At 34.7% G+C, this 26,308-nt stretch overlaps 1 protein-coding gene across 1 annotated transcript in view; it reads right to left on the reverse strand.

Moving 5' to 3' along the window:
• The window catches only part of DIAPH3 (diaphanous related formin 3), a 201,764-nt gene that overhangs the window by 66,024 nt on the left and 109,432 nt on the right, over nt 1-26,308 (reverse strand). The window contains exons 22-24 of the mRNA XM_058822083.1: nt 19,765-19,890; nt 9,855-10,018; nt 5,760-5,895 (exon numbers count right to left, since the gene is read on the reverse strand). Coding sequence (XP_058678066.1) covers nt 5,760-5,895; nt 9,855-10,018; nt 19,765-19,890 — 426 coding nt within the window. The remainder of the gene's footprint in view (nt 1-5,759; nt 5,896-9,854; nt 10,019-19,764; nt 19,891-26,308) is intronic.

Raw genomic sequence — 26,308 nt, forward strand, 5'->3', positions numbered from 1 at the left:
ATTTGAGGATAAGTGGAGGCAATCAGGGAACAAGAGGAAAAAGTTACCAGCACCAGGGAGGAACCAACTTGAGTGGAGCACTTGAAATTCCGAAAGGGGAAACTACCTGGAGAAAATAACTTACACCAAATGCTTGCAGGATATTAGGACTTCTTCTTATGTATCATTGTCAGATCTTATATCCCCTTTACAACTAAATTTACTAATTTAGTTGAATGAAACATACTCCTAAATTCCCAAAAGCTAGTAATATACATACTATTGTCCAAAAATCTGTATTTTTTCAGGATATTATCCCAGTAGAAATTTTGAAAAAACAAATTGCCAACATATGTTAGAAACTAATGATGTCATTTCAATGACTTTTGCAGTCCTTCACTCCCCTCAGAGGAAAGGAATACTCTTGAGGAGTATTGAATCTCTTACTCTAGTGAGAACAAATTAATAAAATGGAGGCCTTATGAACTTGAGCTAAGCAGGTAAAGTAGGGTCTTTGAGGGTACCTACTAATATAAATAGCTTTGGGGATTTTTAATTTATTTTAAAGGCAAGCATTTTATCTGTTGGAACCTGAACTTTAATTACCTAATTACATTGACTACTTTTATTTTTTAAACTATCAGTACTGGCATCCATGGTGTCCTTTTGTTTTGCAGAACACTACAGAACTAATGAAAATATTCATATTGCTCAACTTAGCAGACAATAATAAAGCAGTAAATATTTGAAGAACCAAAGCCTAAAATGCTCTTAGCAAGTTTGTGAGACAGGAATGTGTTTTGTTTTGTTTTTTTCCAAAACGAGATAAACAATATAAAACCTCTGCAAAAATAAATGCTGCAAAATTGACTGCAAATAAAGTCATAAGTGTTTAAATGAACTAAAACTTATTTAAAACTAGATCATGATTATAAATATGAAACTGAATGACACAACTGAGAACAAACTAATATGCTATATTGGAAATCAGATATTACATTTTGGCATTACTTCACTGCTTTTATGCAAGAAAAGGGCAATCTTTGTAAATAACCACTGATAATAGTGGCTTGTTACTTAAATAGCATTCAAAGTAAGACACAATGAAGATGCCACAATGATGGAGTTCTCAATTATATTGCAATAAATTTAGCTGCTACTATCTCAGCTATACAATTCTTTACATTCTGATAAGATCAAAATAATTGATTGGTGTGCTTCTACTAAGAATCTGAACAGCATGAGGAAGTATGTATCTGAATGTTAATAGTATGCAGACAAGTGGCATTTACATAAAGATCCCCTTTCACTGGATATTTACCTTTGGAAGAGTAGTGTATGATAGTTTGATTTGGCTTCACAAAAGCAAGTAAAGTATCTCACGATGAGTATAATTTTGTAGTCTAGAGAATATTCAGTGGACAGATTTTATTAACATAAATTTCAAAATGCTAAGTATCACTCACTACTTAGTCAAAATGTTTACTGAAGTCCACTGACTTTTCAAGTTAGGATGGAGCTGAAAGGAAAATATGAAGCTGGTACTTTTACTATGTAAACTGAAGACTCACAGCCCTCTTTATCAGTGAGCTATTTGAGCTGTGACCACTAGGACATGAAGGTGTTGCTAAGATGTAAAGTAGAGATAGAGACTTTTAGCAAACTACACTTTAGAGGTGTGTAAATCTGACACTTGTTGCAGGTCCAAATCTCAAAAACAATTTGCAAGAGGGCAAATGAAACTATTCCATATAATAACAGAAATCTGTGGTTTTATTAGCAGAAGTTAAAATATATATTGTAAAGACTACCTAAAATGTTTCAGGTTTTCCTAAAACATGCTGTAAAATGTTTTCAGGTTTTCCTAAAACATGCTGTACTGCATATTCATTAAATACTACACACTTCACAAACTATAAAATATTAATACATGTATATCTGAGATATATAAAAAAAATAAACTTCACGAAGACTTATCACAAAGTGCACGTGTTTATCTAATTTGAGAAAATGACCATATCAACACTGATACAGTGCAACAGTATGGCAAAAGAAGCCTGATATAGAAGCATGGATGACAGAGCATACCTGGGATCTAGATGGCTCAGTTGTCACCTGCATATCAAAGGCACAACACAGGCTAAGAAAGATTATTATAGTTTGTGAGAAGGCCAATATATTACAGGACTACCTTGGAACTCATATTTGTCACAAATGTCTATTACTACTAACAAAATTATTGTTTTCATCCTGGAGAAATTAGTTTAAACTAAAACTGAGGAGTTACCTTTAATCCAGATTGGGGGTTTTTTTGGATTAATATGACCTTTGTAGTCTTCATTTTTTTTGTTGTAGTTCATACAAAACTGGTATAAATACAGCCCTAACACACTGTATGCAAATTAATGACTCAAGTCACATACTGGGTATATTTTAATAAAATTTATATTTTGTTACATATTACTTTACAATGTAAGTGTCCCTGCACATGGCAGAGGGGTTGGGGGTTTATTTTCCATTCCAACCCCCTAGCATTCTATTATTCTATGACTCAATATTAAGTTTTTGTTAATGGAAAAAAGTCAGCAAATAACCCCAAATAACTAAAAACTTTTGCAGTATTATGTAGATTACTTTTATGCAAAATTAGTTTCCTCCACCTCATGCAGCCAAAGGTAGCAAGACAGGCAACAATCCTTCCTCTTCAAATAGCTTCCAAAAGCAGATGAAAGATGAAGAAACCCAAAGAAAAGGACTTCAAGAAAAAAGCAGAATCTGGGGAAGGTTAGATATCTGTGTAGTAAATGAGACCAATGGTTAACAATGCAAGCTTAAGATGATGATAAAAATCCTGTTTAAGCACTGGATGGCACCTCCGGTCTTGAAAGGCATGAAGTATAGGCTGAAGGAGAAGTTCTAGAATCATAAAGTAGTCACTAATGACTAATTAACAGTCACTGAATAAAAGCACAACCTCAAGCACTGAAAGATTGCTTTTACCTCAAGAAAAGGAGCAGCAGCTAAGCAAGAGAAAATCAAAGGCATTGCTGTGGCCTGGGGAGCTAATCAATAAGAGGATTTGAACTATCTAGGAATTAAACCATTTTATAAAAAATAAAGTCCAAAACTGTGCCTAGAGAAAGAAAGTGAGATGGTAGAGTAGGAAAAAAATCTATTTCAGTTCTAGCTTCCCTTGTAGAAAACCTCTGAAATTTCAGTATCTCATCTTGTCAACTAGAAACATCATTGGTAGGCATGATCACCAACACTACAGTATCAACTCCATGGGATTTTATCCTGACATTAAATTTTGGACACTATGAAGAGGTAGTGATTGATAGGTACTAAGAACACATTATAGTGACAAGGGTAAGATAATAGCACAACCAGGGCTGCTAATGACTGTCAGCCCAGTAAAATGGGATTGGATTATTTTTTTATTGTTTTTTGCTGACACTGCTTCTTAGAGTATTTAAAAGAAGTTTAAGAAAAACAATTAAGAAATCATGAAGTAGCACATAGTACAGGGATTCACAGCCATTCCTAATCATCAAATCATTTTCAGCTAAAATGCCATGTTACTCAAAAAAAAAACAAAAAAAGAGTTGAGGTGTAGAATACACTATGATCTATCCACTGAGAAAAAAAAACATTAAAAACATTGAAGAACTATTTAGTATATATGCTCCCATCTTTTCTCTTCTACCAAGTATACACCTCTTTGAAATCCCAAAAATAACTTCTGGTTTGGTTACATCAATGATTTTTACTCGAGCAATATTTGAAATAATGTTCCTACAAATCTAACATGTGATCTAGTCACCATATAAAGAAATAACAGGCAGCAAAAATCAGTTACTCCACAGTCACACTTCAGCTAAGAGTGTTTTGATATTTTGACAGACAGAGGACCTGGTTATGAAATTTTTAGAAGATCAGACATGACTGATTTACAGATTCTTAATGAGAAGACAGCCTTTAAATGAACAAATCATAGCTAGGAAAAAAAAGGGAAAAAGGAAAAAATAATGGTTTTTTTTTCATTGGCTATGTAACTCCAAAAAATCAGAGCTTCATTATGCCTCCAATTAAATACTGTAAGTATAATTTTGGTAAGACTGTCAAAATAATAATAATTATCATCATTAAAAACCAAAACAAACAACCCCATTTTTCACACATTTGTTGTGGTCCTCCTTGACAAACAAATCTACCACATGTCCTTTCCTTCCCACTCCCAAAATTCAAGTTTTCTAGTAGACCTGAAAATATGTTGCAAAAAGGCACAAGAAACCTTATAACTCATCAGTGGCCAATTTATTCAATATCAGGCTCAAGATATTTATAGCTTGAAGTGACCTTAACACCATCTTCTACTATCTGCTGTTTAGAGCAGCCATTTCAAACTGAACCTTCCATGACTCACAGGAGAAGAAACATCTTTCTGTACACTTGCATGATATCAAAACCCCAAGCTCCTTAAAGAGAAGTAGAGGACAAGTACTTAGTTCCCTGCCACATCAGCTGAAGTGGAAAGGTTCACAATCAGAGGCCTACATACACATATGTATATAACACATAAGTCTCCAATGCTGGCACCTGTATTCTGGGAAGATTGAACATGACATTGTGAAGAACAGGACTTGAGAGCAGCTTTAACTTGGACTAAAAGACTATCAATTTTTCATCCAAAATACTATCAGTCATACATACTGAGAGAAATCTGAGAGAAATGTCTGAGAGAAATGTTGTGTGAAACATTTCCAACCACACATAAATATAGACAGACACCACTTTTACCCCTTCCTAGTCTTCTGCAGCCTCCTCTATCTTCGGTGAACGTTGAAAAGATTGTCACTGGTGGTTTTCTGATTGGGTCTTGAATTGTACTTAGAATTACTGTGTCCAGAGAGCAGCTGCCTGATTTCCCACAAGAACTCACAACTCAAAACATGGACAGGCTTATAAAAATGAATCAAAGACTTTTGGTCTGAAACATCTCTGAAACTAAGCACACTTACTCTGGCTATTAGTGAAAACTGGAAGAGACAGATAATCATTTATGCCAAAGTGCCAACCAGGCTTTAGGTAGAGAACTGTTTAACAAGATCTGCTCAGGAAAAGAAAAAGAGAAGCTCATGGCAATTTACACAGTAAGTCATGTATCATTCTGAAGGACTACAGAAGCTCAGCCTAGGATAAAATACAGGCATATAGAGGATCATCAGACACCTCTTTTAGTAACAGAAAACCCACAGCATCTGCCATCTCTTTTGGTACAAAAGACAATATAGCACCAGTAACTTTTAAAATGCATGGCTGAAGGGGTTTTTGAGGTGTTTCAGTAGGGACCTGTTAAAATAACAATTGACATACTCAAAGAAAAATACCAAGTAATTCAGGAAGAGCTTAGTCTTATAAAAGAACAAAAATGAGTATGTAACCTTAGTTAAAGAAAATGGCTTTGTGATTTGGAAAATGTCTTTTCTCAAGTAACATAAAGGATTTTGAGCATAACTGAACTTACATGTGGTCACACAAGGTTCAATATATTCCAAGGGAAAAATAAAAAGCAGCAATTTGAGTTATTTTATAACTCCAGGCGATTAGGAAAGCTCATTAAAAAAACCCCAAATATAAACACCTCTTTGCTGAAAACTTTGATCAATGAAAAAGCATTCATCTTTTTTTTTTGTCTCATAGCACATTCAGATAATGAAAAAATAGAAGATTTATTTCCAGTAAAATGCTTGGTCAAATGTATTTTCTACATCACTTACCTGTTTTCATTTCTAACAAGCGTTTTTTCTTTTGTTGTCTCTCTAGTTTTTCTTTTTCTGCCTTCTCCTTAGCTATTTTAGCACGTCTCTGTTTTTCTTCTGCTTCCCTTCTCCTCATATTTTCTTTTACTGCTTGCTATGAAAAAAGTTAATAGAGTTCCATTAAAATGGAAGTCTTAGCAAAAACAAAGCTGAACCTTAAAAACAAAGAAAAAAGCTTTCAAACTGCAACCCCTAACTCACCTTAATTTATCAAATCAAGTAAGTATTTCACATTCCATATTTAGAACATTTCATTCAGAAGAGTAAGCAAATTCAGAATAAATACATTAAAAGCATACTAATTGCTCCCAAATGAGGATTATAAATTCAGCAAGAAATGCATCTTAAGAATACACATGTAGGAAGAATTCAAAATGTCTAAACCACCTTGTTCTACAAAAATGTATGTTATGATTTGTAGTTCTAAAACAATTTCAACATTTTCTTCTTTCTCATGCTGCCACTACACCAATCAAAATAAGGCTGCCTGTGTAACAGTGTTGCATTTTTCTTATTCTTATCAACATTTGCATTATATAGTTAGGTTTAAAAATTCTGGTTAATATCTGCACAATACTGTTTATTTAGAATTATAAACATGTACTCTAAAACTTCCAGTGAAGCTAAAACAGAACAATGAGTTTCAGAGTTTTGAAATAAAAACATTTTGCATATTCAGACACTAAGCAAAAGAACTCTGTTACATTCAATACATTTTTAACAAAAGTATTTTGGGATTACCTTTTCATTATTTTAACATCAGCTATGTTCACTGGTAATCTCTCAGTGCTCTAAGAATCTACATTTGCATAAGCGCACCTATTCTTCATTGCAGAAAGCTGTTTTCTTCATAACAGCTACATAGAACCCTGACTCTGATAATATATTAAAGTGTCCCCTCTTACAGACATCTTCACAAGGTCTGAGGCAAAAACTGCAATTTTGCAGCTCATTTGTTTTTAGTGGGAAAACATCCAGACTGCACTCAGGAAAGAAAAAAATGAGCTGCCAAGTATTACATAGTACAGACAAATGGGGATTACAGCAATTCTTGCACAGGCACACAGACACTGTTTGCAGCATCACTGCCACAGAGAGTGACCAAAAGAAGGGGGAAAAAACTATCACATAAAGCTTGTGAAGAAATACTTGTGTTGGATAACTGAAGAAGAATAAGCTTTCCATCACGAAAAACGACAATGGAACGGATTTTTTATACAAAGCAAAACTGTACTTTCACAGTGACTACTCCAAAGTCACCTCTGTCAAATTTCTTGATTCAGGGAGAAGAGGGTAGATGCTTCCTAAAAAATGCTAAAATTTTTGATTAAAATAATTTTGACAAATTATTTGCTGATTTTCAGACTGAGCATTCTATAGAATAAACTACTGGATAAACTACTGGATAAAATTCAAATGGAACCTGGTACTTGACAAGTACAATACTGGCAGAAATTACACACTTTCCTTATAGAGTGATGAAGGAAATTTCTACTTTGCACCTATTTTTTCCCAAGAAATAATATCAGCAGGACTCAGCCTCAGACTGCAGTCATTCAAATGCAGATTTGTATTCTTTTTAACCACACGGCACAAGTGGGCCTGACTTAATAGCTTATACCTTTATATACAGTGCGAATTGGATGCTTTGGAGCATCACACCTTGCCCTCAGCCCTTCTCTAACAAGAAACCAATTTCCCACAAATTCTATGTTAAAGCTTGAAATTTCAGGCTGATGATGTCTTGAGTACTATTTAGATGCTTCTCCAGGATACCAGGTACTTCTGTTGTTACATCTCTTTTGAGACATCAGGTAGACAGCTTTCCAAATTCCACTAAATTAATGAAGTATGCATCTCCTTTGACTAAAACACAAGATAAGACACTCAAACTCTCATACAAATATGCCCTAAGGCCAAATTCTATCCAACATGTGTTTTCAACATGAAATACAAGTGCAATGCCAAGACCTTGATTTTCCAAACTGGAGGCATTCTTGGGTTCTCTCTTGCAACTTCCAGGGTAATTTCTAATTTTTATTTAAGTATTTGCTTCATATAAAGGAAAAACAGAGTCTAGGGTACACTTGTACTGTACCCTAGACTTTGCTGCTCTTCTTCTGGTTCTTGAAGTTATGTCTCTGCTGAAGAGTAACCTAGTGCCAACAGGAGCAAGGGGTTTCTGTACCCTATGATTAGCCTGATGAGCCTAGTCTTGGACAGAAGAGCTGTTACCTCAAGGTGTGTTGGCTCCCTCTCCTACAACTGGAGGAAAATTCTAACCATTAGACAATTTCTTCATCATGAAAGCTATCTTTCCCAGGAAAGGAATGAGCTTGTTAGCAGCACCCATGATGCTGTGAAAGCACACAGAGAGGTTAACAGGGATATCTGATACCCAAGATGTTCCACTGAGTGTACCAGTAATTTAGCTGTGGAAGCTAAGGCTCTGAAGGCAAGATGCTTCACCCCTTTTTTTGGATCTGGCCAAGTAACTCTACTCTAGATTTGGTGCTCACAGAGTGCAAATAATAGTTGCCACAGCTACCAAATAACACTGAAATACAAAGTACAAATCAAAGTTAGCTATGAAACACAAGTCTAGGGCTCCAGATGTAAACACAGAGATTTTAAAATATTTTCAATAAATTAATTTTCATTAATTAATTTTCATTAATTAAGAATTAAAAAAAATATATCAGTAGGAAAATACTTCATGTAAATCATCAACTTTGCATGACAACAAGTTGACTGAACTGCACTCTCCCATACCTACTGGTGACGAGTCATCTTTTAGTTTGGGCCTCAAAATCACCCAATAATTTTTTAGCACCAAATTTACAAGTCTTCTGAACTAAATTTTCTAAGATAACCATCACCCAATACTAAACAATCGTGAAAATCAGCTCATTTGTCTCATGCTAGGCATCTCAAAAATCTTTTCTGAAAAGTCTCAAAACTGAGCAGCTACTCAAGATTTTGATTAGTGTCATTGAATGATAGGAGGTTTCATGCCTTATCTACACATCTTTTTCTTATAGCCTTCAAACTGCTCTGCAAGACAGAATTATTCATTTTCCTCAAGGTTTCTTCTATCATGCTCATCAATAATACCTAACTGTTTTGAAGCGTTAATTAATCTATCTTCATGAAACTGCTGTGAAGTAGAGGCTAGCATCAGTGCTAATTTTAAAGACACAAAGAAGAAATATGAGAAAATTAATGCAAAGCACAACCACTTTCTTAGAGCCTTCAACTCAACATGAACCTAAGCTTTTAAAATTCTACAACACTTGCATTGGAGGTACGGTTTAAACATCAGAAATTAAAGTAATATACCTGTTTTATAATATTTATTAATTCTGAAATCAGACTACTGAGCTTCATATTAGGCACTGATCAAGTTAGGAAAACACAATCAATGCCCCTGTTCCCAAAAATCTGACATATGTAACTTGTCAAGCACAATTATTGCAATTGAATAGTATCTTGGTTTTTAGTTGTGAAACTCTGAAGCAGCAAAGGCTTAGTAATCGTTACATGTTCCAAATGGTTGCTAAATACTGGTTCCAGTTTAAATGCTTTCCCCAAAACTGATGGATATGAATTATATGAATTTCAAACTGTTTCTCAATACCTGTGAAAGAAGTAATTTTTTCCACCTATATCTTCAGACTGTTTGAAATCATTAAAAAACCACACTGTCCAAGTAAAACCAAACAAGACTGGGAAACATGCAAGCAACCTAAATACATGTGTTGTAATGCTAAGTTGCAATGACTAGGCTGCAATGAGGAATAGGTGGCAGAATGACTAAGTGAATCTTGCAATCTTTCTTTTGATCTATAGGCATTAGCTGGATCATTCCTCCAGATTTTGTCACGAAACTCATGCTTGTACAATATTTCTGCAGGAGCGTAGTGAGTAAATTAAGCTATGTAATAAGAACCCAGATGTGACACAAATCAGCTTATTATCCAAATTCATACATATAGATAAGGCTACAAAATATAACTTCTAAGAAACATTAGATATAAAATAAACATATTGTACCATGAACATCATCCTGAAGTTGTTTAAGTCCGTTAAAAACTCCTCCACCGAAACTTTCTTCAGGTCAATGGCAAAATACCCCATCACATTCTGATAGAGTTTTTCCATGTTCTCGTGCATCCGTGAAAGTTTCTGAAAATCTTCTTTGGCATGAACTAGGAAGCTGTACACTGCTGTTAAGGCTTCAAGAATACTCAGTGAATCCAATCAAAAACACTGCTTTCATTTAACATTGATTTCTATGTCATACCAATTTCTTATTTCCTCAAATAAGGACCAAAAGAATTCCTTTCACGTTGTATGTGCTTCCTGGTATTTACTGTGTATACTAAGCCTATGAATAAATTCAGGGACTTTCATCAAAATACCTAATCACTTTAAATTTAAAGATTATTAAATTACTACATAATTTCTTATGAAATGAAATGTATTTCATGTAACTAATCTAACTTCAAGAACCCATGTAGTTTATTTAGTATCGTCTTCTTATTGAAGCTAAATGCTTAGGTATATAAATTACAATATCCTAGGAATTTAGGTACAGATACCAATAATTAACCTGAATACTTTATCAATAAATACTACAGTCCCTAATAAAATTAAGAGTAAAAACAGAACTATTGATAAACAGTATTAAAAGTAAAAATCATGAAAGATAAAAAACTTCATTGTAACAGCAATGCATTTATTTCTGTTCCTGAAGGCCGCATTAGGTATTTATGCTTTTTCTAAGGCTATTTGCAATGTCAACACAACTTAATTAAATTAGAGGTGAAAACAATAAAACTACTACAAAAGATAAGCAATTTATAAACAGCATCAAAATATTGCATATAAAATAAAAAACCCTATGTTCATTCAGGACTTCCTATAATGTAGCTTGCCAAAGAAGCTCAAAGACAAAATATTCTACATAGCCATTTCTCTACGTTGGGCAACTTCAGGAAGTGTGTACTTTAATGGAAGGGTAGATAAACAAATATTTATGCTCCATTATTTTTCTTCTGCAGTGAATGCTACAAAAGACAAGAAATAGCCATTTTATTTTTACTCTAAATTGCCCACCTTTACTGCAAAAGAGAATTTACTGTGTTTGCACACTTTCTACTACAGAATAAATACACTATGGTCACTTTATAAAGTGCAGAATTTTTATTCAAGTGCATGAAAATCTAGACCAACAGAATAGCACAGAAGCTGGCATTTTTTCTTAATGAATCTCATACCACTGGCCTCAGTCCATCATCCCAGGCTGCACAGATCCCTCTGCAGAGCCTTCCCACCTCCAGCAGATCAACAGTCCCACCCAATTTGGTGTTGTTAGTTAACTTGCTTGAGGGCGAGCTCAATCCTGTAGAGCAGATCATCAGTAAAGACGTTGAACAGGACTGGCCCCAATACCAAGTCCTGGGGAATTCCACTAGTGACCAGTACATATTAATGTTTTACAGCTGGATGACTGTTTTCATTCTTCAGGTTTTTTGCAATGCACTCCTTTTTTACTTTAGTTTTGTTTAGAAGCCGAATTCCATTTCAGTTGCACTATTAAGTGTCCTTCTGGTTTGTTAAGGTTGCTTTAAAAATAACAAGTACGAAGTTCCTGGGGTTTTTTTTGTGATTTAGAATCCAGGCCAGAAATTCACACAATAGTGATCTCAGATATGTGCAGGAAGGGAGAAATAATGCACTTTCACAATATTCTAATTAGTCACTAATGGCTACTAGCTGATTATGTAAGTGTAGAACAACCTCCCCTACGACGGTCTTGTGAAAAAGGACTAACTAAAGTCAAGATTCAAGAATTTTAAAAGATACATCTTCCATCACCCATCAACCACCTAATTTCAGTCTTTCTCAATGTGGCTCTTTTGCCAGTAGAAGCTTCTTTTCATGCTTTTAGTAACTTCACAAGATGCAGCTCGTAAGCAGCTCCAGACTGCCTGTGCTGACTGGCTGGCAACAGATCAAAGAGAACTGATGCTGCCAGCCCTCTTTTCTTCTACATCAATTTGAATCTCCTCTACTCAGCTCCCAAGATGAGCATAGCACACAGGAAACTGATCTTTACACTTGAGATTCTTAAAAAATTATTCAGACTCTTAAAAAGCTATTGGTAGGAAAGCAAAGAAAGTTGATGAGAGGTTTGTCTATAAAGGCTGCCCAAGGATGAAATAAAAAAGGATCATGTGAAACGAGACATGACAAAACAAGCTGTAACCATCAAAAGAAATGTCACCAGTTCACAAAAACACAAACAAACCAAAACAACAAAAAAGAGTGAAACTAGAAAAAATAATTCCTACATCTGGTTAAATTTTGATCCTAAAATTTAGGATACTTATTATTTGTGATTCTTTAACTATTAACGGTTCTTATGAAAACTTACAGTTTTTTGCAATTGTGAGGGTGTTTATTTCCACAGAGTGAAGGGTAAAGGAAAAATAAATAAATTAGTTTTGCTGCCTCTCTACATAAATGCCAGATATTAAACACTCCAGTATTTTTCATTTTGTAGGAAGCAAAACAAAAAAAGTGTTGAAATTATCAGTCAAATGTAGACTTCATCTTGTGAATTACAAAAAATATCATGAAAAGAAAATCTGGGGAGTGGAGGAAGTGAGATAAAATTTCTGTGATATTCTTCAAGACACAGCTAAAATTACAGCTATGTTAATAGAGTCCATACAAGATGGTTAATTTTTTACTGTTGAAAACTGACTCCCCTTGAATATCTGGTGCATAATTTTAAACACAAAATAACAGTATTCTGGCAGGATGTTTTGCTATCTAATATTTCAATGCTAGACATGATGAATCCTGAGATTTTTATTTTCCATCTGGTGCATTATGGGATACCTCTAAGCTCTTGGCATTCTACTGAGACTGTGCTTCAATTTAGGTACTTTTAATAACTCCTCTTCCTTTTCTCCTTAAATACGGCTTTTGTTAGCCAACTCTAGCTAAACTGGAAACAACAGGGAATACTACTGAATACAGCAATCCCAACTGTAATTATCATGAACAGGTTGATATATACACATTATCAACTACACAATTCATTGGTTTTGGATGAATGAAGATAGAAGTACAGCTGAGCTGCAACACAGGTAGGAAGAAAAAAAATATCAAATAGTTTGGTATTTGTTAACTTTTTCTGAAACAGCTTTACTTCATGGACTGCCTTTTTGGAATCACTGGACTACAGATCATTCTGCTAATTAATGTAACAGGACAGCATTGCATGGCTGAGACAAGATTTGTGGCAAAATTTCTAACTACTGTATGTTTGGTCTTGCATATTCTGGCAGGTCTTTTCACACTGAATTGCTTGTCTGAAATTTACATGTATTTTAATACATTGTGTATATAAGATACAACAGTGTAGCATATCAAGCTAAGTAAAAACAGCTGTTACCCTAGAAAAGATGATGAATAACTTTAATATCTACTAAACACTTTCTTAAAAGACGGCAGTATTCACCACTTGTATTTTAGAAGAATCTTCAAAAGGGAACTGAGACTGACACTATACTGGATGACAACAGCCTCCACAAAACATGGCAAACTTTTTGAAGACTGGCGCAAAATGCTTTGTGGTCACTTCAAACCATTTCAACAAATGATGTTCTACTAAGAGCAAACAGTGTGAATGCTGTAGGACTGTTAGGGATTTCTCACATTTTGGGAAAATAATTGCAATTGTCTGAAAAATACGTGTCAGAGAGAATTCCTTTTATATGCATATACCAAAGTTCAACAGAAAAATTCTGCATCTGAAAATAATAGTTCAAGAAACATAGAAATGTTTCGATTTTTAAATCAGTACCTTCTGAAGAGTACTTGTCAAATAATACCTTCCCTTTGATTCACTCCTACTTATCTCTAGGTTATAATACTAAAACAAATTGGCAGGTATTTGTATCAAACAAAGCTGCTGCATCCACTGTGTATGTATCACATATTACAAGTAAAACCATTGCTAGCTATAATATATGCCTTAAATCCAGACCAGATATTAAAAGAAGTATAGACTTAAATTAAGTTTACATTGGTTGCCAAAGCCCTATCTCATTACCTGTCCACACAGTTAACATCTTAACCTTCTACCAAAGAGCAACACACAACCTTTTTTTATCTAAAGAGTTTAGGTTCTGTAATCCACAAAGTCCTTAGGATGCAAGGACATCTTACAGATTCATTTATGTTGCACAGGGGAACTTCAAACTATGAGGTCAATTAAGTAACCAAGAGTTTGGAGGCAGCAAGTCCCTTCCCTGCAGCTGAAATGGGTTTCTTTTACCTCATTTGGTAGCGAAGGCTCTGACTCATTTAAGTACTGTTTCTTCCTCCCCTTTCTGCAATGTCAACAAATCAAATTAAATGGCAAAGGAACAGCTAATTGATCAAAATAAAGGATTCTTTTCCTAGCTGAAAAGCAGCAATCAGCTGATTGTCTCTCAAGTATTAGTTCCATAAGTTTCTGTAAAAGAACACCATCAACACCACTTTTATCAGTAAGCTCAAACTTTCTCAGCTGCTGCTTGGAAAATCAGAAGATGGAAGCTATTCTGATAAACAGCATGTTGACTAAATCACTTAATTAAACTTTTAATATGGAATTTAAATACTCTTCCTAAACCCACTAAATTTTTATTTTGAACGTACAAATGTATTTTGTTCACTGTGCTTTTTATGGAACATTTCACTTGATGGATTTAATACGTTAGATCGATATCAATTCAATATTCTTTGATTTTCCTAATTAAAGGCAACAGAAGAATTGAGATAATAACTATTTCTTTTCAGCTAGCATACACACGATGGCTCACAAATTAACGCAACCTAATATATAGGAGAAATATTCATAATTACAGACTTTGTCAATGAAAGAGTGAACCAACTGTGCATGTCTCTGACTTCCTAAAGAAACAAGAATGCTAATCAGTTCATTAGGGGGCTTTGGGTTGTGATATTTAGTGACAGGATGTAATGGCCTGCTTGTCCACGGAGCTTAATTGTACTCAGGATGAAAAATTCTTTTCTACAAAGCACTATCCTTCTTTTTTAAGACTTCCTGCTGGTTTCTTTTTATGAGTCGCATGCTTTTCAAGACATCATCACCATTCAGATTTCCTTGTCATAGGAATAAAAGTAAAAACAGGTCCAGGTTCCATCATGCTGTGCAGGATTATCTAACCTTTACATCAAACCTTTTCTGCTTCGTAATTTATTGAAGTTCCTGTTTTCCTAAAAGTGAGCTGGTTTAATTAGTGTGTTCACAGACATGACTAGAAACCATAGGCAATTATGCTGTTTAGAAATTGCTGTCTGTCTACCGGGTCAGGTAGCAGGTGAGGGTAAACTGGTTCTGTTTATAATATTTACTATTCAAAATATTGTATTTGAATAGTCTAACACAATGAAATATGTAGTAATATGGCTGGTGTAAGGACTTAAAGAGCACAGTTGCCTGTCTCAAGCACCCTTCAGGCCACAGAAGAACGTTACCATGAGATAAGCAGGGAAGGGAGCGACAGGATGTTTCTAACCTGGCAGAGGTGAGATCTGGGTAGCACATCCTGGTTAATGCATCCAGACAACAATTCCCTCTGGGAAATCTGTGTAAAGAAGCAACTGCAAACACAAATATCACTGGCCAAACAAAGATCACCCCAAGTTATGGGATAGACGGGCAACAGTGACTACTGAAGAATATGCCTCCAAATATGAGGGACTAGAAATTAAAACACTGTGACAGGAACTCAAGATAAGATAAAGGTGATACTGTTGTTGGGGCGCTATCTCAGACCTAGGGGAAGGTAACAAAGCTGGAGGTGAAGAACAGATCACTGACAATGGACACAAAGAATATAGAATTTCTAGTCCACAAGGAAAGTCAATTCAGTAACTGTGCTGAAATCAGCTCCAGCTGGGTAGAAGGTAATTCCGGCAGGGAAGATCACAACCCACTGAACAAAAATGAAGAGAAAGACTGAGCACAGGACTAACAGTAAGAGAGGTGTGTTGCCAGTGAGCATTAATTTATTTGTTTGCTAAACTATATAAATAGTGAAAAGCTTTGAACCACCTCAGGACATACCATCACCAAGAAGCCTAAGGTGAAGAAAGACTAACAGCACACCATTGGATCCACAAGTGGGGACTATCTCCTGCTTTACATCTCCCTTCCTTTCCCCCTACCCACCCCCATTTACAGTTAAATAAAATGTGTATTATTGACTTCAGCATATGGTCTCAGGACTAATTGGATCTTAAGAGTTGGTTTTACCTGTACTGATTTATTCTAAGACCAAATATTTATTTTGCCAGTTTCTGACAGCAGTCAATACCCAACAATTAGGGAAAACAAGGAGGAAACAAAACTTGGCAAATGTAGCATGATAATTCAAGTGATGTAGTATTCAGTTTCTAGAAATCTGTATGTTAGTCATTCTTCTGAGCTAAAGCTGCCTCTAGGCTACTGTTTAGCCACCTATCTAGGCCTTATATGAAATTCATTCACATTTTCAGTTTAATTGTCTGCTGTCCATGAAAACATTTCTGTTAGTGTGTTTTAACCTGCTGGACAGTATTTCACATGAGATGAACCCATGGTTATTTAAAGACACGAAGAATATATTCCTCTCTTTCCTTCTGCACGGGACACAAAATTACTAGTATTTTTACTGTATTTTCTTAACTTTTTGATTTTGATTTTTTGATTTTTGATTTTTTTGAAACTTGATTTTCCATCATCAGAGTATTACTCTATTAAAACATTCCTTCTTTATAACCTATTGGTAGTTGCTGCTCATTGCCACCATTCTCTGCCACATCAGTAGATACATACTACACTTTTTGAGATGAAGTAATGGAAGAAGTGATGATGTAAGAGTCTTGCTGGTTTTTACAGTATCTTGTTGTTTATGTTTTCTCCTTGTTCTCAACTGGATTTGTTCCCAATTGTTCTAACAGAGTGTTTCTCCCTCAGATCTATCAGTCTATAATCACTGAAGTTCACTTGTTGCTTTGTCAGCATCTATCAGCATCTCGCTTTGATGTAAGGAGTTTTTCTTCAAACATATTAATTTAAAAAAAAAGTAATGAAACCACTTTTTAACCTAAGAAAATTCTTACCTTATAAGTCTTTGTGAAAACACCTTGTTGAAACATGAATGGAAATTCAGTTACGTTCTATTGACTTCTTATCTTTATCTGCATGTTGCAACAGACCTGCAAAGGATGGTTTCTCCTTACAAAATACACAATGACTCTCTTCCATCACATTTTACCTCCAGTTAATACATGTCCATTTCATATTTAGTCTTCATCAGTTTTCTTGGTAGCAAAGCCTGACTTGAAGATCCTCCTCGTAGCCCTTCTAAAAAACTTGTGGGCTTCTTTTCAGCTTTGACCTGATCTAGTGAAAGGTGTTCTGCCCACAGCAGAGAGGTGTAAACCAGATGATCCTTGAGATTCCTTCCAACCCAAATTATTCTACAAATCCTCAGTTGCATGAGGAAGTTTCTGCCTCCAGCTAGCTAAGTTCATGTAAGAGTCTGTAGTCCATTAAGTTTGGACTTATTTATATAATTTATATAATAATAATAATATATAATATATAATTTATATAACAATATAACTATATAATATATAATTTATATATAAAAATATAAATATATAATATATAATTTATATAATAATAATATATAATTTATATTTGAGTTAATTTTGAATTTTGTTCAAGTGTTTTGTGACCACTGTTTACTCCTGGGGATTTATTGCTACTTATTTTATATTAAGAAAAAGAATTCTACTGATTCCTTTATTTAACATCATCCTTCCATCTAAAATATTACACAGTAGAGTGAACTGAAATTCTCCCTAGAGAAAACTGATGCAAAGAACAAATTTAACTTTATGGCTATGACTTATCTTCTTGACAGACATTGATAATCCTCATCTTCTCTAGCAGAATTAGAGATTTTGAGATGCCTGAAAAAGAGAATTGTAGATCCTCCTTTGCATTTCCTAAGATGATCACCATCCTTTTTAAGCAATCAGTAATCTGCTCCAATGGTGTTCATATATAGGGAGGGAATTTCAATCCTGGAAAAAGTTTATGCTTCTTATCAACAAGGTCTACCTGCTTACTCTGTCTTAAATACAACTGATAACTTTTTATCACAGTATTCCACTCACTTCTGCCAAGAAGTTTCATAAATGCCCAAAATGTTTGTAACACAAAGGGAAATGAGGCATCCTACATAATTATTTTTGGATATTAGATGTTTGGTATCAGCATATAATGTACATAAACTACATCTTTATTTATCCACTTTTCTTTTGCTCTCCTTAGATTTTTGGGAGGATTCACTCATTCTCAACTGAATTTTGCTAATTTAATTCTTATCTTTTTTTACAACTACATATCCAAGGAAAGCTGTATACTAACTATTCCTTCAAAATTTAGTCATTAGAAAAAAAATAAAAAAAGTTAGAAGATATTTGAAGAGCCTGCATCATGACTATTTCAGATTAGATGATTGTTGTAGGTCCTTTCCAACTGAAATAGTCTATTATATTTTAACAGATAAAGAAGGGCCTGTCTTTTTCATAGCTTAGATATTTTATCAAATGCTTCCCATTCCTAACTTGTTAGACTACATATAATTTTCCAAACAAAGTACAGACTTTTTAAGTCCTAGCAATATTCTCCAAAAGCTCTCATGGATATATTTTCCTCTAACTTCCTAGCAAAATTTTATCTCTTGCCTTCAGGACCCATCTCCTAGTTCTCCTATCATGCTGTCAGTTTCTTCAGGATCAAACCGATGTTTCATAGTGTAGAGACACCATGCTGGTGGGCTGCAACGTATCTCCCAAAACCACATTGAGCTGGGATGAAAAGGCATCACCACCGACATTAAACAGAACAAACTCAACAACAAAATATCCAACCTTACAAAATATTAGTAATGACACTGGAAGGTTAAGATAACCCACAGCAGCCACAGAAGGCCTGAAGATAAGTTGCAAACACTTGGGTTGCAGTGCACCTAACAAAGACAGAACTGGCCCTCACACAGGAAGAGCAAGTGCATCCACCTGGCCTCGGGGTCATTTGCCAAGGCTTGTGTGATAGGATGAGATGAATAAAGACGACTGTGCCCTGAGTCCTCCAGCCTTTGTACATAACAAAGCAGTCTTCCAGCTAGGCAACAACCTAACCATGCCTGCAGAGCAAATTTCAACCTGTCTGCTCGTATTTCTGCTTCCAGATTAGTCTTGGTGCCAAGCATATATGGCCAACATTTGCTAGAGAGGTTTAAGAAAAAGAATTGTTTTTTCCAAGTGTAATTAATTATCTTGATGTCACAAGGTATTCTTATGAAAGACAGGCAGTGAAGTTGGCTGCATGATTTGGATCAAATAGTGAGAAAAAATTTTGGCAAAAATAACACCAGAAAACGGTTTTCATGAGCTATGAATCTCATTTCTGAAATAACAGAAATTTTCTGGTTCTGTGGTTGCATGTACAAAAACATTCACAATGGTAATGCATACACTAGAAAACAAAGAGACACAGGGTGACAGACATATTTTTCTAAGAGACTGACATAAAAATACCATGTAACACTAGAGTGCTTAATATTCCTATCTTAACTTCTCTTTACTAAGTTAAGAAAGTCATACACTGACAGTAAGCATTTTCCCTCATTCATTCCACTTCAGGGGAATCCTTTAATTGGACTATTCATATATGTCATTTTTGAGAGGAAAAAAAAGTCATATTTTTCAAAAATACATGGTACAAACTAGACAGAAGTTATGCAAATAAATTTAAAATTTAAAGCAATGCAGTAAAATTACTTAGGGATTTTTGATTTGCAGAGTGCCTCAAAGGATATTGACATTTTTGCTACAAACTTATCGTGCTTATCTTCAGGAACTGGAAAAGTCTGCAAATCCTTCTCAAGCTGTTGAAGCTGCCTCTCCATATGCTTGAGGCTCTTCTCCAGGTTTTCTGCTGAGACTAAAATACAGAACATACATTCTGTTAACACACTAAATAAAAACCATTGTTTCCAAAATGTAAGAGTTAAAACCTTACCCAAGTCAGCTACATTGTTAATTCTGAAATAAAAGCATACTGAACAAATTACAAAGCAAGATGAGGAGGTCGCTCTACAGTGTTCAGCTCTCTCCTCTTACACAGACTCCTTATTCTCACTAGATGTATGCTGTTTGAATGCTGTATTTTCATCTGGTTTTATGCCCAAGGTTTTGCATTCCAATTAACACTCTGTTTAAGGGAACCTGAGATATACATATGCCAGTCTGTCTCCTCTGATTAACCAAATCAAGATATTCTAAGAAACCACAAAGCTTTTCTCCATCTCATTCTGTTAAAACAGAAAATACAAATATTTCTATGAACGACCATAAAGAAAATAAGATTCTCAAAAACAGAAAATTGGGCTATTAAACACCTATGCATAAAACCTAAACCTCAGTTCCCTAGTTTAAAAGCACTATGTATGGTAAAAAACACAACAGAATTTGTTGGAGCAAAAGTGCTGGCCAAGCATTTGAGATGGTACAACAGAGAAACACAGGGACTTAGGAAAAAGAAAGGAGTGGAGCTGAAACATCAGGGATTTATAGAAGGATGAAGAAAAAGTGTAAATGTTCTTTGCCAGGAAAAGAGAGATACAACTTTCAGCTATTTGAAGCAACGCATGTAAAGTTGAATGCTTTATCTGTAAATAGTTGATTGAAATATCAAGGTGACCACAGTAATCTTAGGATAATTAACGTGTTTTTTCTTAGATCTATATTATTGCCATCGGTTAAAACTTATTTTCAATTATTTATGAAGGCAACTTAGCATTTATTCAAGTTTCATAGGAGCAATATGTAAAGATGTAAGAACACACTGAATTCTAGTCCAAAGCCTTTTTTTTTTCTTTTTAATGCTTTATTTCATTCATAATATAGTGTAAATATCTGTAAAGGTATAGTTACCTTCATCTTCATCTTAAAAAAAAAAAAACTCCTTGGAGAACTTGGAGAAAGTCTGTATCCCTATGATGTTACTACACTGTGTAGTGGATACCTAATTTCATCCACCAAATAGTTATGTGAGAGAAAATATAAAATACATATGCACATTTTGACTCAGCAATTGGTAAGCCAAAATTACCATCAGTTAGGTCAGTTGGCTTCAGTAGTTAAAAAATTGTTTTGCTTGGGGAGCACAGCTAAAATTAGAAGCTGACAATGTTGACTAAGAGATGCTTCAGTCTTCACCAGCCCCAGAAACAAACCTGATTTTAATAGAAAGCCATACTTCCGCTGTCATGAGAAGCATCTGAGGGTTAGGCACACACCATTTTACATCATTGATGCCAAGAAACACAGAATACAACAACTTGTGCCTAATCTAACTATTGCTTGGACTCTTCACAAGACGTTTATCTTGCATAGAGAGTTCACAGTATAAATTAATGTGACATACACACATAGTACATATAATATATAATATCAAAATTATGAGTGCTGGCAAGGAACACCAATTTAAAAACCTTACAAAAGCCCAACACACCAAAAAAATCCTCTACACCAGTTGCAGGTAGCAGCTGAGTAACAGCTACACTCTTTTATCCAGATGAGAAACTCAGCAAAATAACTCAGTGCCTAGAGCTGATTAACACATTCTATACAAGAGATTTGCAAGCTCTTGCTTCCAGCAAAGCCAGTTTTTCACTCTAGTTCTTCAGGTTTTTTGACATTGAACATTTACATGTTTGATCAAGAATCTTTATATCTCTATTTTGTCCTGAAGATGTTTTTTGCCTCTGTCATGATCTTAGGTTGTTATTGAACTTAAGATTTCAGCATGCCTTTGATTTCAGCAGTGTATATTAGATATATTTTCCTTTAAGACTATATTTCTGATGATAGCCTCAAATAAAGATTAGTTCACAATATGCTGCTATTAAGTTTGGTACCATTGTCTTTGCAGCTTTCAAATTAGTGAAAACATTAAAAAAAAAACAAAAAACAAACCTGTAAATATAACCAGCTCTTCCAAAAAAGATCATATAAAATAATTGCTAATCTTTTCTTGTGTGACTCTGAAAGCCATGGTATAAAATCTAAAGGGACAGAGAAGAATGGCAGAAAATGAAAAAAAAAACCCTCCTTAACTTTAACCCCTAATCCTGGAAGGATTCAGAAATAAACCCAAACCAAACTGAAGTACACAACTCAAATGCTAGTTAAGAAACAAAGTCAAACCCTGGGGTTCTGAATGTCAGTGAGCCCACAAAGCAAAGTTGTTTGCTGAATACAATGCATGTGTGCCCAAACAATCTCCTACTTACACCTGCTCATACCCCCTAAGCTCTCACAGTCCTCTTCCAAATGGCTCCTGCTATTTTTGTAAGCAATAATTAGATTTCCCACCATCTGTTTTTCATGGTTAAAACAACTTCGTTCTTAGGGCTTCTGAATCTGGTTTTCTAATATCACAATTATACCAGAAGCCTCTTCACCTGCTTCTGTTTTCAAATATTTCTGCAGTGTTTCCAGGTGATGACTCACCAGCCCTTTAATTCTTGCATTACAATTTCTCCAGTTATTCTGGGAATACCTTATCTGATTAATTTACAATAAAATATTCTCTTTTTTTTTGACCAAAGCCCTTATTACAGTATCAAAATGCATGATCTTGTACTTCATGCTATTGATTTTCATTTCTTTTATTCTGCTTCCTCAGGATCACTCAGTGATGACAACCCGATTCTCCTCTCATCTGGCAAACTATCTAACCCTACGTTAGACATGCTCATTGGTGCAATATCACAATTTTTTTTTTTAACCATGTTCCTTTTAAGACAGTATTTTGTTTCTTGTCATTTTATTCTAATGAATATTCTCCCATTGTACATAATATCAAGTGCTTTACTAAAGTGAGCAGATATTTTATGGGATTGAAAAAAATAAATTAAAAGCTACCAATAAATTCATTTTTATTTCATGCTACTCTCATTAACCTCTCTCTGTGTTGGATTATTCTTTCCCTTATAAATCTTCATATCGATAAAGTCAGATAAAGAGACATGAAATTGCTCAAATCATTATTTTTTGGATTCTTAAATAATCTGTAGTAGCAAAAACATTACTATAGCCACAGCAAAACTTGATAAAAAAATGTACTTACTAAACTTCTAGTTTCATCTCAATTATCTCAGGATGCAGAATATGAAACTGGTATTTACAGTATGAAAATACAGTACTCTGAATTTTTTTCTTCCGAAAAATTTCTATGAAGAATTTTCACTCCCATCTCTCCCATCCCCAGATCATTATTCTTGCTTAAAAAGAAAACAATATTTAATCTAGCTTTGAAACCATATCTGTTTAATCTTAAATAGCAGAAATAATTCCCCAAAGTGAAGCAATACTTGCATGTTGTCTCATTTTTATTGCTGCAAACCTTTTGCTACTTTTTGCATCAGTCAGTATTTCAGACATCATGCCCACACTCTATGACAATTTGCTTGGACGTTGCCATCTCCTAATCATGATTTTCATCCTCTTGTCTACCAGTATTTTGCTTCCCTTGTGCTATTATGGCCCCCTTATTCCAAGAGAGTGACAGTGACAAACTGACCTCCAGCCTGATACAAAAAATTATACCATATTATTTAAAAATATTCTGGAAACGTACTATTAGTTTTGCCATGTGAAAATCACACTGGACTGACTGAGTTTACTGAATAATTCTCCAAAATTGTCATCATATTATAAATGCGGCATTGAAAAGAAAACTTAAATGACAAAACATAAAAAAAACCCTCACCCATATTTTCAGGTGGATTTAGAGCAACTAACAAAGAAATATTGCAGAGGAAAAGTATTGAGTGTTTCTGTAAACACCAGCAAAGGTCTGAAATATCCATTAAAAGTAGCAAAAGATCTACTTGGATATATTCACTGTCACATGGCACTGAAAATATAAAAATTATACTTTTTTTCTCCAAAAATAATGATTTCCCTTGTCTCTACAGCCACTTTCTGGCTTTCTTGCCTTTTCTCTCCCCTTTCTTTTTGTGTGTGTGTGCCTAAGGTGCATACAACACTCTTTTTGAGATCTTTTTTTTTCCCAAAGCTCTGACAATGCCACTGGCTCTTTAGCACTCAGACTTCCCCTTCTGTAGCCAGAGTAGATGTTAGTTTCACACATGAAAAAAACACCTAAGCAGGATTTTAGTCTCCTGTTTTTAATTCAAATACGAGCATGCCAGTGTAGTATAACTGGTAAACAATGTGGAAGCATTTGTGTACCCAGTTCACCAGTAGTATTAGGCTCAGATCTTACAGCAACTATGCCCTATACTACCTCCACAAGAACCCTGGCCTGCTGGACTTGTTACAAACTTCAAAAGCCTCCTGGGAGAAATCCACTCTGACACCACATCTTTTTTTTTAATGGTCAGTTTAAGCTCAACAAGTCTTAATATGGGAAACAGCTGAAAACAGAAACACCTGAATGACAATTCACTGATTGTCAGCTATTCATCCCTGAGCTGCTACTGAAAGAAAGAAGCAGCTGCTAAGGCAAGCAGGGAAAAATGGCCAAGCAACAGGATGTGGCACCAGCCCTCAGCACAGGGACCAAGGTCCCCCAGCGTTACACAGCACACAGTCATCTGGTACAGTGGTGGACCATGATCTGTCAAGAGACAAAACCATCTTATAACAGAAGAAATTAAATTCAGAGGAGGGAGCACAAAGAAGACCCTTGCATCAGTGGCAGCTTCCCTTGCTGAGGAATTTTTGAGCCTCACCACCTGCTTCCTCGGGGACCACAAAGTGCTCAGCTGACTGCAGTGTGTTGTATACTTGCAGATAATTTAGGGTAAGATTGTTAATAACTAACTGTTTTGAATATGCAGTGAGAGTGGTTAATAATGATTCCAAATGTACTATTAGCATGGAATGGCAATGAATATCAGTCCAGTAGAGTTAAAAATAAAAGTTTAAAAGTGGCCACATTTATCAATCTTCTATCCAATACTGTCACTCTAAAATCAAACTCCCTGAGGTATAGAGGTAGCAAGATACACAAGTCTACATGTACATCTAAATGCAACTTCAGCACCTTCCTACTCATTAAAATTAAGCTTTCTCACCTTTAAAGGTCCATACAACTGCACAATGCATTCAGCTTTTTTAATTGCCTTTTCCACCATTTTAAGGTACTTCTTGCAATCGATTTCTGCGTAACCCAGTCAATATTTTTGTATTTCAGCAGATATCCACATTTTTTCCCTACAGAGTATATAACCCCGATGGCCTGAAAACAAGAGCCTGTGAATTTGTGACCCAAATCAAAACCCAAGAAATGCATAGAATAAATATATTATTTAATAGTACTGAGAAACTTATCATCACCTTAGAAATTCTCTAATAAGAAAAACAACTTTTCCTTATGATGTATAGAATTCTTACGACATATATATTACTATTTTTCTCTCACGCTGCCCTAATGTCTTTAAGTTTTATAGGTGGAGGTGCCCTATTTTTCATTGATATAGTTTAAACTTCACATTTTCAATTTGGCTTCTAGCTTTTTTAATTGTGAAGTGAAATTAATTGTCTATTAAAAAAAAAAAGAAGTTTCAAAAAAGAGAAAATGGATATGTTACTTGTAAAGCTGTGACGAGTTAATGTCTTTTGGAGAAAGGAAAATCTGCAGCTTTACAGTGTTAGTACAATATGAAAGACTCAATACACTGTTACCTGTAAGGTCTGACTAAATTAGAGTCAATCAAGTAAAACTGCAGCCTGCATAAATGCAATATAAAACTTCATAATACCATAAAATAAGAATTAGTAAATTGTACTGAATTACCAAAATATTTCTTGTGTGAAATACTAACAGAAAAGCAGGGAAGTAATTATGTTTAAAAGAAAGGACAGCTTTAATTATAGAAATCTTCAGGAACTGTCATATCTGTAAGCTCATTAGCTGCAATGAAAGTTCCTCCTGCTGATCTAAGAGCACTTAAAAAACAGGATTTGTTACACTTCAAAGTAAAAAGGTATCTTTAATTCATGTACTGTAACAGTGAATTAAATCTACTTCTAGTATTACAGAAGTAAAAACTAAAACTTTAGCATACAATGGAAAGAAACCAAAACCACAAATTAAATACCTTAAATACCCTGAAGCAAACTTCAATTGCACAGGTCATATGTCCCTTACTGTTTGCCTCTCAAAATTAGATTTTAAAAAATATTTTTCCTGCAACAATTATTTACATACTGTAAATATTTACTAATTTATAAAATACATTAACTTGGTGCAGTCACTTGACACTGCCCTTGAAGTCTTACAAGCCATTTTAACACTGTATGATCACTGGACAATGTTTAATGAA

Source organism: Ammospiza caudacuta, chromosome 2 (assembly GCF_027887145.1).
Source record: "Ammospiza caudacuta isolate bAmmCau1 chromosome 2, bAmmCau1.pri, whole genome shotgun sequence".
In the NCBI taxonomy this organism is placed as follows: domain Eukaryota; kingdom Metazoa; phylum Chordata; class Aves; order Passeriformes; family Passerellidae; genus Ammospiza; species Ammospiza caudacuta.